This window comes from Lepeophtheirus salmonis, chromosome 14, assembly GCF_016086655.4.
Source record: "Lepeophtheirus salmonis chromosome 14, UVic_Lsal_1.4, whole genome shotgun sequence".
NCBI classification, from domain to species: Eukaryota; Metazoa; Arthropoda; class Copepoda; order Siphonostomatoida; family Caligidae; genus Lepeophtheirus; species Lepeophtheirus salmonis.
Window position 1 is genome coordinate 13,349,182 of NC_052144.2, and position 15,161 is coordinate 13,364,342.

The 15,161-nt window shown below is 32.8% G+C and overlaps 3 protein-coding genes across 3 annotated transcripts; 1 reads left to right on the plus strand and 2 right to left on the minus strand.

Annotated features, from left to right (window-relative positions):
- Nucleotides 1-1,538: 1,538 nt before the first annotated feature.
- LOC121129726 (UPAR/Ly6 domain-containing protein crok) lies at nt 1,539-2,290 on the minus strand. The gene is made up of 3 exons (XM_040725444.2): nt 2,130-2,290; nt 1,754-2,042; nt 1,539-1,687 (listed from the first exon to the last, which is right to left on the minus strand). The coding sequence occupies exons 1-3, from the start codon at nt 2,206-2,208 to the stop codon at nt 1,594-1,596; spliced, it is 462 nt and encodes a 153-aa protein (XP_040581378.1). The 5' UTR covers nt 2,209-2,290; the 3' UTR covers nt 1,539-1,593.
- Nucleotides 2,291-9,103: 6,813 nt separating this feature from the next.
- Nucleotides 9,104-12,938, plus strand: LOC121129677 (NADH-ubiquinone oxidoreductase 49 kDa subunit). Its single transcript, XM_040725402.2, has 5 exons — nt 9,104-9,348; nt 9,536-10,014; nt 11,784-11,971; nt 12,033-12,446; nt 12,516-12,938. The coding sequence occupies exons 1-5, from the start codon at nt 9,269-9,271 to the stop codon at nt 12,789-12,791; spliced, it is 1,437 nt and encodes a 478-aa protein (XP_040581336.1). The 5' UTR covers nt 9,104-9,268; the 3' UTR covers nt 12,792-12,938.
- Nucleotides 12,939-13,445: 507 nt separating this feature from the next.
- Usp30 (ubiquitin specific protease 30) lies at nt 13,446-15,112 on the minus strand. Its single transcript, XM_071893429.1, has 3 exons — nt 14,629-15,112; nt 14,243-14,495; nt 13,446-14,174 (listed from the first exon to the last, which is right to left on the minus strand). Exons 1-3 carry the CDS (start codon nt 15,031-15,033, stop codon nt 13,594-13,596), a joined length of 1,239 nt encoding a protein of 412 aa, XP_071749530.1. The 5' UTR covers nt 15,034-15,112; the 3' UTR covers nt 13,446-13,593.
- Nucleotides 15,113-15,161: the final 49 nt, after the last annotated feature.

The window sequence follows — 15,161 nt, forward strand, 5'->3', positions numbered from 1 at the left end:
TAGAATTATTTTTTTCATGAGGAATTGTTGGAAATTTTTTTCAGGAATTATTTTCTAAAAAAAATGCTATTCGATCAAATTATGCTCTGGAAGCAAAAATTTAAGAACCAAGAATCCTTTTAGCTTACTTTTGATTTGACGGCCCACATATATATATACTCTTGAAGTATATTTCTTTAAGAAATAATAATCTACTCAAAAATTATGTCTATTTTTAGGTGTACTATAAGGTTATTGATTATTAAATTAGATATTTAGCTCTGGATAACGGACTCTCTTATTTTTGATGTAGAAAACCAGGAAAAAATGCAACAGGTATTTTTTTTCGAACATCAAAACAGCTATGGCCAACAAATTTACATTCTAATTTTATAAAATAATATTGATTAATTTAAAAATAAATAATCGTTTTTCTCCATTTATATACGAGGAGGTCCATTGAAATCTGAACCCTTATTAATTTAATAATTAATGAAGGTTGAGTGATTGAAATTAATTCATATTTTGATATATTAAAGCACAAACAATTAGTTACAAAACTGAACAAACTTGAGCCCTCTAGCTTCCGTACACGTCGAGAAAAGGACACTTGAACGTGATCGACAATTTTCATTCGCCCACTCCAAGCAGTTGGACATTTCCAGGACCACCATCTATACAGTCAGCAAACCTGAAATGTTGGAAAGGAAGAAGGTGTCTGTCAAAAATGCAAACTGTACCCAGAGGAGTTAAAGAGTTTTTTAAGAGTTTATGAAAACAACCCAGGCCAATCCCGTAAAGCCCATGTAAGAGAACTCGGGATTTCACATCAGACTGTTCAGAGAGCTATAAAAAAAGTGGGTGGAAAGAGCCTTGTGAGGTTTGTGAACCCATTTTCTCCATTCTAAGACTATTTTTACAGTTTTTGATACTTTTGGCCCCTTACAGCCCTGATGCCAACCCCTTCAACTACACTTTTTGGGTTCATGTCGAGGGAAAGCAATGTAGTGTCTGTCAGCCAAAAACAAAGGCCCTCAACGTTACTATCAGCCAGCTTTGGAATACCATGACAGAGGAGAACATCCGTGTCGGGTGCAAGGCCTTCCTCCGCCGCCTGGAAGCCATCATTGACGTTAAGGACGGCTACATTAATGATTAAGGGAGCTCAGACACTCATCTATTAATAGTATTCATTTTGTTGAAATTATATTGTTATTAATAAATTATATGTTGTTGAAAATTCAAAGTATTCAAATTTGAAATGATCACCAATGAGAAATCGTATAAAAAGTGATTTTGAGTCGTGAAAGATTTTTTTTCTATTGGAAGTACAATATTTTTGCTATAATGTAGTCCGTTTTACGTTATTTTTGTTGTAATTTATTTGACTTACTAATTTTTTTGTTTTCAATTGATATGATTGCTCAAAATCGCCGAGGAAAAATACGAGATATTTGAACATAAAATAAAATAGGGATAGTTCTTAGTAGTAATACGGTTTTAATTGTTCCGGACTCCCCTAATTTTTTTATTTTTTTTAAGGGTTAAATGAAGGCAAATTGAATTAATAAAATATATTTCTATAATATAGATAGGAAAATATATATAGGAGATCTATGAAAATATTTGATTGAGTACATAAATGGATACAAAAGGTAGGACTAAGTTAGAGGAAGTACTTGGAGCGTCATTACATCCATCTTTAGACCTATTACAACATAAATTATAAAAATAATATTATGTACTTATAAATCATAAATATATCAATACTAACCGACAGGTACACGTTTCGATATGAATGTTGTAAGTTCCTGAGCGATGCAAACAATATCTCTCATCCCCACCCATACCAGGCTCACCAAGCCATGCACAAAAGCGTAAATATCTCCATTTACCATCTACTTTTTGACGAATTTTACGACACATTGTAGATTTTAGACCTGGAAGATGAGCTCTTTCAGGTTGAACAGAGCAATCTGTGATGGGGAAGCTCGTGTTGTCGAAAGGATCCGCGCATTTTGGATCACCATCTGAGCGGCAAACCCAGCATTTAATGGCATATACTAGGGGGGGGAAACAGCAATAATATTTTGAATAGATGTAAAATTCAAAGTCAATTACAATTCGAAATTGTTAGTTGAGATAATTACCATTGGCGATTATTCCTGATATCAGAATTAGCTTTAAAAAAAGCGTTGGATTCATAACTAAACAAAAAAAAATCTTCATAACATAATATTTACCTGTTAAGGTATATAATTCAGCTGTTGCAGGTATACCTACCTACTCCAAATTATTATCAAATCCACCCAAGTATTAACTTAATTAATAACTAAGCAATATGATTAATTTTATAACCAGGATATATCATTTGATTTAATTGACTTCCGTATGAAACTTAAAGATTTAATTTTCAAATCCCTTTTCGAATTAAGTGTTGGTTGCTTAACCATTATCTAATGTAAATAGAGTACGTAATTAGATTTTTTTACAACAAATGTATTTCAACATTAAAGAAATATATCGTCAATAAATTAAACGCTGAGATTGTATTAATATAAGACATTACCCCCAAAGTGTTTGGGTTCCACGTAATGTTTAAATTCACTCTTAGAAACTGCCAACGAACATTGTATTATGTATTGAAAATTTAATTAAAAGTGTTTTAAAACAAAAATCGTACTATAGCAAAATCTGGACTAAACGAGGGTTTGCTGTATTTAAGTTAAAGTGATGCCTTTTTCAAGATTACTTTATGAATTTTCACTCTAATTGACAAAATGAAATTTATAAATATTATATATATTTTGCACAATTCGTTATAAAGTATCTTATTCGACTATAAGGCTTTATAACTTCATTAAACTGCCGATTTTCAAACAGTGGAGTGCTACTTTTTCTTGAGGCGTGGAGCAATTTCAGATGAGTTTGATAATTACCAAGGTGATTAATCATCTACAATATCAATATATTGTAGAAAGTAACTATTAATTAGGACTGGAAACACCAGGAATATATATTACCAAAAGTACCAAGATGTCAATTTGGCATCTAAATTAATATACCACATGTAACTTGAAAGAATACTCACAGCTCGAATTTTGATAGTTTCGAATTTTTACAAAAGGAAGGTTGCGTTCATTATATTCTAAGAATAATTTCATTTGCCATTGTTATTATTTATAAATATTGACGACTATTGTTTGAATCTTCTCAAGAAGACGACGAAATGGAAGCCAAAAGAAATCTTGTGCTGGAAATGCTCGAGTGCCAGAAGACCCCTACCGAGATTGCCAATGACCTCCAGATCAGCCGGACGGCCGTGTATAGCATTAAAAAGCGATTTGAAACCCAAGGGACAGTCGCCAGAAAGTCTGGGCAAGGTCGGAAACGAACAGTAAGAACAAAGGCATTGATTATACGTGTCAAAAACTACCTTGCTAGTAATCCAATGATGACGGTTCGTGGTATGGCCAAGAAGATGAACTTGAGCGAAGTTACGCTCCGAAGGATAATTAAAGATGACTTGGGACCAAAAAAGGAGGAAAAAACATATCGTTACGACGGCCACAAAGGAGAGGAGGTCGTCTAGAGCCAAGCTTCTTTTGAATGTATCCAAGAGCTTTTGGCATCCCAGCTCTCCTGACCTTAATCCTTTGGATTATTCCATCCAGGCAAAAGTCGATGAGCTGCCTGCAACAAGCCTCATGGGTCTGAGATCTTCAGAGTCCGCCATCAAGGCCATATGAGCTGACTTGTCACAAGACATTCCCATGAGGTTTGTGCGGCCTTCAGAAAGAGAGTGGAGGCCATATTGAATAAAAAATGTCGATTTCAGTAATAATTCACTGGAAATAAACTTAACTTTGTTCTCACCGTCTTCACGAACTAGTTTTTCATAAAGTAAGAAAAACAATCTTCAGTGTAAACTTAAATATGACGCATGGGCTAAGATATCATATTATTCCTTTATAACTTTACAAAAAATATATAAATAATTTAACGTAATGTGAAAATACTTTTATTCATAAAAATCAACGATTTTGACTTATAATTTTTCTTGACAGGAAATTTATTAAATAATCAAGTGAGTACAAAGGAAATTGAATAATAACTCTTCTAAAATATTTCCTAAGAATTCATTAAATCCTGTTGTCTTAGAGACGACAAATTTTGCATACTTTCATTGTGTGAGAAACACAAATCCCTAGTCCTATTTCGTTTGACTCATGGGCACCATACAGTACAACTAGCTCTTTTCTTAGACTGAAGAATTTCCAGTCTGCACTTCGTTTAATAGATTTTCAACCATCATGATCAATTACAGCTATTTCTTCGATACTTTTTGAATAAATTCATGACCGAGTCAAATAGTCTTTAGTAAATATTTGTATATAATAAAATAATTAATTGCTTCAAAACACTTGCAGTGGCCATCGAGAAGATGACAACTTGGTGGATTATTCGCGTGCGATTTGACAAAATATATCAACGGTGAGTTTTGTGGAGTTATAATACGCTGCAGTTTCATGAAGTTTTTCCATATCCTCATGAAAATTAAGATTTTTCGTGCATTGTACTCAAAATAAGTCAATTATTGGATACTTTTCCTTGGTACATATTAAGAAAGCAACTGTCATTCTCAGAAGCAGTTGATGAGTAGAAATCAGCTTTCATAATTTTGATTTGGTTTGGCACTTCTTTTCTAATCCTACTGAGGTTTCCAACAATGGGGATTTCTTTTTTTTCGCCAGAAGATTGGCAAGATTCATAGTGGTAAAAAAAAGTCATGATATGTTACATTTTTCCCACTTTCAAGGTAGGGAGTCAATGATTTCCTAACGACCTGTTCCGTGAAAGAGTATTATTTTTGTAGCAAGAGGTATTTTTCCATGTAAGGAAATTCATTCAGCCAATACTAGGGACTTCAACTCCACCGACAACCAAAATTGAATAACAAATGTGTCTATATATTTTGGAACGTATTAGGTGAATGAACATTTTGTTTTTGTGGGAAAAGTTGGTCATATACAGTAATGTAGTTGCTAGAAATGTAGTTGGAAGTTGAATTTTCAATAAATTTATGAAAACAATGCAAAATTGTCCGATTTTAGACGATTTGATCTAGATGCTCTCTTATCGAATCTGATATGTTTTAGCATGTTGCATGACGTCAGCTTACGAAAAATTAAAGAACCCCAATTTTGAGATCAAATGATTATATCAGGCTAGCCTTTAACAATAATTACTCTGGCATTGCAATTTGCTATGAATTTCAAGACATCTTCTTTGCAACTATATAACTATCATTATTTACTTTTTGACGAACTTCTGCATATTTTGTACATTCGATGGTTTGTTCTATAATGGTTTAGTCTATGAATAGACCAAACGAGCTAAGGAAATTACTCATTTTTGTTTGTTGTTTAGAGAATGAAGAAGGTTCATGAATAGCAGAAAACAGATTTGGTGGTTTATATGTCCTGTTTATTTGGTTGCTTTTTTTTTTAAAGATAAAGCAAGATTACTCTCCAATAAGTGACATCATTTCCAACTAAAGAATTATCATCCGTCTCAAATGGCTCCTTTATTTTTGATAATATTTTTTTCAGGAACTGAACTATATTGAAAAACTAATTATGGATGTAATACCAAAATCAAAGGAGTTCATTTGTCACTAATCTAGTTTAGGATCCACTTTTGACTTTCCTCATTTTTTCCCACTTCTGATTCTTCTATATCACTCTCACTAGAATCCACGGATTCATTTGAAATTGGTTTAAACTCATCAATTTATAATCCAATATCTTCCCCTTCAGGAATAGGAATATTTTGCAACAGTCGTTGTGCCTCTTTATCGTTCAATTTTTACTTCAGTTAAATGTCGGGTGTAAGGCTATACAGTTTAAAAACATTATAGCTATTGGTGAGTAAAGCTCATGAATCAAATTATGTGGATATCTGCAGTTGTTTCTCAGGACGAGTACAGTTCAGGTACTCAATTGTGACAAGTGATTGGTGTCGATATTGTCCTCTAAATCAAGTTTTTCATGCGAGTTATTTAGATCAGAAAACGTAATTCAATATGGATAATAGTCAATCAGTAAACACTAAACTAAAGGGACGTTTTAATGACATTCTGACGCTTATTGATAGTGCCATCTTAATAAATCTTTTGCCTGTTTCGTCTAAAAATTTACTTATAGAGACCTACTTATAAAAATTATCAAATATAAACATCCGGGAATTGCTCAATTATGTTAAAGTAATAAACGGATGTCAATATGACGTCCTGATATTTCTAGTGCAAAACATAATTTTCAAACATTTTGTCTTTAATCATTAATTTTATCATCCTTCTGATGTAACCAAATTAATATTATAACCCTAAAAAAATAGATAGTGTATAAAAATATGTAAATTGAGCATTGCTACACTATATTCTCTATGATTGCAACTTAATTATTAATTAAATATTGAATTTAAATAGCATAACGAAGCACTATGTGGACTCTACAAATCAACACTTTTAACAGAATTAACAAGGCAAACTCTTCAAAGGTAAGAAAATGTTACTCACAACATAGTCATTAAGTATGTTTTATCTGATAAATTAGGCTAAAAGAAACATTTTGATACCAAAATTATGTCTCTAGCTTCAATATTAAAGAAATTATGACCAATTTATCTTCGGAATTTCATGACTTTTTTTCTTATTGCTTATGTTATTGACCAAAATCTGTGGTCAAATATGATATTTCAATAAAACAACACAACTTTCTTAAACATCAAGATAATTAAAATGAGTATGCAATTGAATTGCATAATTAGTTAAATATTAAATTAATGGAGGACATAACAATATTTTTTTATGTAAAAAACATTACAAAAATATATTACATACATAACATCACAACCCATTGAATATTGCAGTGCTTTACTCATCCTAGCAAAAGACCATGGAAAGTATCCGCTTCTAGCTGGAACATTGACACGTCATAATCGGTAGGATCTTCAGATTGTGAACAATAGGCCACTCAGTGAACCTTTTGTTCCTTCAATTTCTTGAACTTCTCAATTTATGAATTATACACTACAAGCTTTTCGTTTCTGAACCAAACATGCCGTGCCTTTCTGCTAACTATTTTGCCATCAAGAATGCCTTGCAGGTCATCACACGTAGTTGAGATATTCTCTACGCAAAGTTTCTAAATCAGTCTCTCTTAGTCTTAATTTATTTTATAACTTATTATTTTCTTTTGTGTCATGGGTAAAACATTCTACAGGATAAGTAGCACATTTAAGTATTTTGCGATTTTTATTTGGACAAAGGTAATATGCCCAGTATTTCTTCGGCGTCAACGTTATGTGACCTTGCACTTTCCGTCTCTTACTTCAACTTCTCCTTCACCTCCACTTTGATTTTTCAATTTCCGACCCACATTTTGATGTTGCGTGGCTGAGACAGTGGTCTTTTTCTTGGATTTACGTGACCTGATTAATTGACTATGTGTCCGTTTTAGTTGAAGTAGTTCAACCCTTGCCTGAGCGAGCTCTTGAAACAAAGCATTCCCGCGTAACTTTGCCTTTAGCTCCTTTATTTTTCTGTCTTTAAGGTCGATTGTGTTTTGTTTTCGCATAATGGTTTGATTAACAACACGTTTTGGAACTTTCAATTTGGTCCTGAGCTGAGCCATCTGCATTCGATGTTGTGTCACTGAAGCTACTTTAGATCTTATAGCAAAGTCGAGTCTTTTTTTAAGTTTCTGTTCTCTTGGTGTTAGTTTCTTTGTACTTGATCTTGTTGAGGCAGTAACTGGCGTTTCTTCATTCAGAGGAGTAGGATTAATTTCATCTTCATTATATTCAATCATAGGACTTAGGCTTTCCGAATCTGGCTCACTATCTTGTGAATTGTTATCTGAATAATTCTGTTTTCGTTCTTCTACTCCTGGTAATAACTTGAATGATTCATCACAAATCTTTGCAAACGTTGCAAATTCTTTGGGATTGCTTAGTCTTTTAAATTTATCCAAAGTTTTTTTAACAAGAGACTTCAGAGTGGAGTCAACTGCAGCAATTGAATAATCTTCTTCATCCAACAATGAAAAATGTGAGCAAAGATGTCTCTCAGTTTCTGCTCGAATTCTTCCACATGAGGTGAAAAAGTATAATACGTGTCCATTTTTCAAGTCCTTCAGAGAATCTGGCATCACAGTAAAATTTTGTTCAAGATGACTGCGTGCAATTCCGGGCTGGGCATTTGGGTTCACTACTTTTTGCTTCTTTTTTCTCGGAGGCATCGCAATATATAAAAGTTTAACCGATTTACGTCTAATTTTTTATTTACTTTAAATTTTAATATAAATATGAAATTCGAGGCTGTATGTCTCCCATAGACTCTCCGCACAATAATCGATAGTTATACTTATAACTTTATAAGTTATAACTTACACTTATTGGAATAAAATATGTGTTATAAATTATTGTGTAACATAATAAAAAGCGACATCTGGCGTGCCAAACAGACATATTCTAGCTATGAGTAAATCCAATGGGCAATGAGTTATACTAATATCTGGAGTGGCACAAGGTTCAATCACTTAACCTCGTGTAGGGGGATGTGTATTTTTATGCTCAAAAATCAAAATCAAAACCTAACTGACTTTCAACAATATTACTAGCTGTTTATTTTCTCAGCATATAAGATAATCTATGAGAAGTCTGCGTGCTGCAATTAATAACTCTTCCACAACGAGAATATTTTTGAACTGAAATAAAAAAGTTTTTTATTCAAAGAACTTGCATAGAATCAGCCAGGGAGTGCTTTAACATTTTTGTAAATTATAAACTGTTTTATTAAAGCCAATAGTTAAAGTTTAACAAAATATTAATATAATATTTTTAGTATTAACTCTTCCAGTTCTTTATATATTTTCTTAGGTTTTGCAACTTTGTTTGAAAGTTTCATTGCAGTCAATGTTATTGTAACATTGACTGCCATCATTAGTATGCAATCCCTAAACTAGCTACTAGCTAGTCTATTCTCTAGGCTGGCTAGAAAAATAAATTGCAACATAGCTTATAGAAACGGTATAATTGATTCTAATGAGATCACAAGAACAATATGACGTCACTATGTTTTAGATTAAAATATATGTATTTTTGCTGGAGCCTATTGACTTGACTTCTGTTTCATCTCATATTTTTTAATGGAGGTTTTTATATAATAATTACAATACTAAATAATAGTAAATACTGACAAATAAATATTAAAATTGATTGAAAAATGAGTGCGTCAATCCGATCCACTTCTCTCCTAATCCAAAATGCTGCCTCCAGGATTTTTCGTGGATCTGTTCCTCAGAGGTAATGATCATAATGGATGAATGGATTGAGACTTGGAGCTTTGAACTTGGAATCGTCAATCCGTCACCTCATTTCATTCATTTATTATTAGAATTCGTTTATACAAAATAAGGAATGATTTTTAGTATATAAAATATGATTTAATGTTGTAAAGCATTTGAAATGAGTGATTGATCTGAATTTGTAGGACATTGATGACATCGATCCCCAAGAGTGGCGCCGTTTGGTACCCAGACCGAGAATATCTTTCTCGGTCAGCCGGAAGTCATTTCTTTTATATTGATGTCCCGGAGTACAAGGAATTGAGTAAGGAAATGGAAGTGTTGAGTGGTCCTCGAAAGGAAATGCACGGATATCACGACCCCATCGTGGAGAAACAAGTGAAGAACATTCAAGTGAACTTTGGGCCTCAACATCCAGCTGCTCACGGTGTACTCCGCCTCGTTCTTCAACTGGATGGAGAAAGTGTGCGAGAGGCGGATCCTCACATTGGTCTTCTTCATAGAGGCACTGAGAAGTTGATCGAATACAAGACCTACACTCAGGCCCTGCCCTATTTTGATCGATTGGATTATGTCTCAATGATGTGCAATGAGCAAGCATACTCCTTAGCTGTTGAAAAGTTGCTTAATATCGACGTTCCTCTTCGTGCTAAGTATCTAAGAGGTAGAAATTATCCCTCACGGGGCTGTTGCAACAGGGGGGAGGGGATTGGGATGAGATATCCACCCATCGAGTATTGAGTTTTTGTGCTAATTGTATGAAATATCAGCTATGAATTACTTAAACATGCATCATTTTTGTGGGAGACTTCTTTAATATGTACATATAAATTACCAAAATTAAGGATTTAATCAATTAACGTTTTTATGTGACGTCAGCTTTAGGGGCATAAATCTTCACGTTTATGACAATTAAAACCCTTTTTTAATTCATATAAAGAAAAATAGCAAACTATTGTATGTCAAAATTAAACCAACAAATAATAGTACTTAAACCGTACTGTCAAAAAGCTATTTATTCAACTATTGTCCAGTTTAATGATATATCTGACCCTAAAATGTATTAAAAATTTGTTATTATATCGTTATAACTCATTATCATTCTCATAGTGTAGATAAAAAGTAACTATTATAATGGAAATTATAAGTTATTTTTGTCATATTATCACACTAAATGAAAAAAAATGATACAGATTTAGATATTTCATAATCATTTCCAGTACATATTTCTTTGGTTTAATTTAGACTAGAGTAGGATACCCGGCGTAGTTGGCTTCATATAAGGATTATAAGGCTTTGAAAAGAAAAAATATTCAAGTTAAACTGTCGTTCGCTCATCTTTCATATTATTGTCAAAAATCCTTTGTCTTATTCTCATAATTCTTCAAAAATTTACGGTCTTTATTTTTTATTTTATATGAAATAGTCGTTTGTTAGTCAAAAAATTCAATTTAAAAAAAATGATATTTAAAGGTCGCCATGGCCTCAAAGGGCAAAAAAATTTCTACCAGAAACATATTTTGAGCCTTAAAAACCTACATGATAAAATTCAGCAAATTCCATTCATTGGTCATACCTAGTAGTATTCAATGCAAGTTTAAGTTTCTTTTTATTCTTAAAGCCATTTGATGAAGTTTCATCAAGATTTATTGGAATTTTGTCCATTATATATATAGTACAAATATTAACTTTGAGACCCCAAGATGGCGTCTCCTTCAATTATTATACAATTTATGACGTCACTAAACACGTTCTTTTCAAATATTGATGAACAAATAATTTTTTAATAATTTATAAAATAAAAGGAAATATTACAATAGACATATCAATGATGCCTTCAGATATGAGTTTAATTCGTAGTTTGAGTAAGCTCGTATCTCATTTCATTTTTTCTTATTAAATTTTAAGTTCATTTTATTTAAAAATAGACTTACAAAAATATAACTGTGACAATGATTTTTAGTTTGCCACTTGGCTGAATTAGATATACAGATAAATAGTCTGATCTTCAGAAGTTTAATGCAGATTTTGTGGTTGAGCTACTTTTAGAATCCAGAGGGGGGAAAAACCACCTGTTAAATAGATAGCCGTTTTGGCGAAATACTATCCCTCAAGCATACCAAAGTTTTAATAGCTAAATGCAATGCGTAACTTGTATCCTCTATATTTTTCTTTAAACATGAAATGAAGGCCTTTTGAAAAATAAAATATATTTTTTTTAAAATAGATGGAAATATTACTTTCTAAATAAAATTTAAAAAAATGATACAAATTATATATCTCAAAAATACTTCGGAAAATTGAAAGGACCTAATCTTGTTTTTTTTTCTTAAAGTATCTTTATATCAGAGTCAGAAGAAATGAAGTATGAGTCTGAAAATTTCTCCTGATCCAACATGCTCATCAATTTTAATATATTTATTTATCCTATAGTAATGTTTGGTGAAATCACACGAATTCTTAATCACTTGATGGGTATTGGTACTCACATCTTGGATTTGGGAGGTATCACACCCTTCTTTTGGATGTTTGAGGAGAGAGAAAAATTGATGGAGTTCTACGAAAGAGCTTCTGGTGCAAGAATGCATGCAGCCTACGTCAGACCTGGAGGCGTCCATAGAGTAATAATTTTAATTTAAAATGGCATATTAAAACTGATTGAGCCATATCCATAACTTATAGGATATTCCTATCGGATTGCTTGACGATATATACGAATTTATTTCTAAATTTCCACAACGTATTGATGAGATAGAAGATCTTGTGACAAACAATCGTATCTTTGTTGCAAGAACCACGGATATCGGTGTTATTTCGGCTGAGGATGCACTCAATTTTGGATTTTCTGGTGTCATGCTTCGAGGTTCTGGAATTAAATGGGATCTGAGAAAGTCTCAACCCTATGATGCATATGATCTTGTTGATTTTGATGTTCCCATTGGTCGTAAAGGGGATTGCTATGATCGCTACTTGATTCGAATGGAAGAGATGAGACAGTCAGTAAGGATTATCGAACAATGCTTGAACAATATGCCCGAAGGAGAGGTTAGAACTGATGATGCTAAATGTATTCCACCTTCAAGAGCAGAGATGAAAGTAAATATATTTATAATTATTACAAGATTTGAGTTTAGAGTTTATAATAATTATTTATCCTCTTTTTAGTCATCCATGGAGGCTCTGATTCACCACTTTAAACTATTTACTCAGGGGTACACTGTACCAGCTGGAGCTACATACACTGCTATTGAAGCTCCTAAGGGCGAATTTGGGGTTTATCTCGTTTCTGATGGCTCATCTCGCCCCTATAGATGTAAAATTAAGGCTCCTGGATTTGCTCATTTAGCAGCTTGTGATCACATGAGCAAAAATGGATTTTTAGCAGATGTCGTCGCTATTATTGGAACCCTAGACGTTGTGTTTGGTGAAGTGGATCGTTAAATTTAACACTAAAGCCGATAGTATATACATATTGTGTAATAATTATTGATCGTAAAAGTGTCGTCATTATTTTTTTTTCCATTCATACAGTGCGTTTTTATTATATTAATTAATGACAAATATACCATCTCCATATTCCTAAATAGATTGACGATGAAGTAGACTTTTTGGTAAAATAACAAAGAAATCATTTTTTAGAAAAATAAATTAAATCTTTGATCAGATAGAGAAGAAGAAAGATAGTTTGGCTTAAAAGCCTCAGTCGGGGATATAGTGATCTTAGTAGTTTATATAGTAGTACAACAGAAGAGAGAACATTTTTATTTTATAAACAATCACTGGAGACATCCAAATATAGTTAGTATAACGGACCAAGTAATTGAGTCCCAAATCAAGAGGAAATAAATTATGTTATTCCAAGGTTACAATTTCTTATATAAAAATTTAGATGCACAAGAACACCGTTGCCTAGGAATTTTACTTTAATATTGTACCTAATATCTCCAAAGATATTAGTTGAAATATAGTTGTACCAAAGTATAAAAAAATTAAAATAAATAAATGACTAAATCTCTTTGCTTCTTCATTTTTAAAGTTTGGAAATGAATAGTTTCTTCACGACGGCTATATTCAAACATAAATAATAAGCAACTATTATGGCACTATAATTTAATTGCATTTTTAATTTCACTCTACATAAATAAATATATTTGACAACTAATATGGTGACTCATTAAGTACACGGATTACTAGTCTAATGGACGTCAATCCAGGAAATGAAGGAAAATAGACCCAGGCTAGCTTATAACGATTCCTTTTCGTAGAAGAGCATATAAGGATTTGATTCAAGAACATTTTGGAATTCCACTTCTTCCACAAATAAATCCGATGTAAAAAACCATCGTCCAGTCTGATTTACTCTGTATGTGACATAATGACCAGAATTAATTGCTCCAGAATGCTGAATAACGGCTTTTAGTATATACAAGCTCTTTGATTTAAACTCAGCACTTGGTGATCCCAAGCCCACAGTAGATTCAGGAGGCATGCTTGTATGTCGATTACCACGTAGAGGATGTTCCTTTGCACGAACTGAGCCATAAGAAAAAGGAGTCATATCAAGGATTTGTGGGAAATAGACCCTTTCTGATCGTTTGGAAGGATATCCATCGGTAAAAGCTGTTCTTTGTATATGAAAACAAATACAAGCTGGAAGCTTAGCAAAACATGTTTGTTTGACTACCCCGGAATCCAACTCCTCTTTTGAAGTAAAAGATTCTAATAGAGTTTGTAGAGTAATTCGGCCACTTTTTGAATTTGGTAGGGAGAGAGTGACATTATTGAAATAATTAGATGAGACGGGTACAACAAGGTCTGACGAAGCTAAAAGTAAGATAATAAAATTATGTTTAAAAAAACAAAAACATAATAAGATGACGTGTCCAAAATACATTTAATTAGTTTGTTGGCAAGAGTTCCAGAGAATGGATGAAGAGATTCAACAGGGGAGTTTACAGTAGATGAGTTAGTATTGGAAATAGTAGCGTTACGAGCAATGATTCCAGATAGAACATCCTCTTCATTAGAGAAGCTAAGAGCTTCATTCAGTGAATTACGCCTTTTTCGAGTTTTCTTAATCTTTTCTTCGCCTTCTTCTTCCAGGGTGGTTAAAAACACGTTAAAAAGCTCGTGAGCATCTTGTTCCCTGTAATGATATCAAATTGTAATTCAAACATGAAAATAGACATTTTCTAAGTGTTATAATTTGAATATTAATTTGCAGAACTGATCTACAAATCAATATAACGAAACTAAATAGTAATAGAAAGTGTCATTTCCTTGGATCCAAAACCCATCCTTTGGATCGAAGAGATGACAAAAGATCCGCAAGTTCCGCAGATTCTTCATTCTCGTCTCTATTAACTGTGTTTAAAAGGCCGTTGAGTGCCAAGCAAAACGAATTTGTATCACTTTTTTCCCGAATCCATGGGATGAAACTTTTTGCACATGAGGCTAATGCTTGCAGAACGGCATTCACATAACACAAGTTTCCAGGATTCTCCAAACCCAAAGGAGCGGATCCTTTCTTCTTCTTTATCTTCTTTTTGCCATTGTTTTTTCCTTTAGATTCACACCAGAATAAAATATAATACAATAAACTTCCTCCACCCAAGACCAAGAAAAGGGTATTCCCAATGGTCAAAAATGGACTTCTACTACTTCCGAATCCGATCATCACCATCCCATATTAATTTTTATTATGAATTTTATTTCATAAAACACGAGGAGGTTGCGTGAATACTATTTTATTTTCCGTGGCTATTTGCTGTTTTGTCTAGTTAACTCCATAACTCAACATTTTTATATATA

Coding starts and splice junctions, on each gene's coding strand:
- LOC121129726 (XM_040725444.2), bottom strand. CDS start 2,208: ATGAAGATTTTTTTTTGTTTAGTTATGAATCCAACGCTTTTTTTAAAG. Junction 2,043..2,129: donor ATCAGGAATAATCGCCAATG/GTAATTATCTCA, acceptor TCCCCCCCCTAG/TATATGCCATTAAATGCTGG. Junction 1,688..1,753: donor ATCGAAACGTGTACCTGTCG/GTTAGTATTGAT, acceptor ATGTTGTAATAG/GTCTAAAGATGGATGTAATG.
- Usp30 (XM_071893429.1), bottom strand. CDS start 15,033: ATGGTGATGATCGGATTCGGAAGTAGTAGAAGTCCATTTTTGACCATT. Junction 14,496..14,628: donor GATGGGTTTTGGATCCAAGG/AAATGACACTTT, acceptor TATCATTACAGG/GAACAAGATGCTCACGAGCT. Junction 14,175..14,242: donor TGCCAACAAACTAATTAAAT/GTATTTTGGACA, acceptor TCTTACTTTTAG/CTTCGTCAGACCTTGTTGTA.
- LOC121129677 (XM_040725402.2), top strand. CDS start 9,269: ATGAGTGCGTCAATCCGATCCACTTCTCTCCTAATCCAAAATGCTGCC. Junction 9,349..9,535: donor CGTGGATCTGTTCCTCAGAG/GTAATGATCATA, acceptor CTGAATTTGTAG/GACATTGATGACATCGATCC. Junction 11,972..12,032: donor GACCTGGAGGCGTCCATAGA/GTAATAATTTTA, acceptor CATAACTTATAG/GATATTCCTATCGGATTGCT.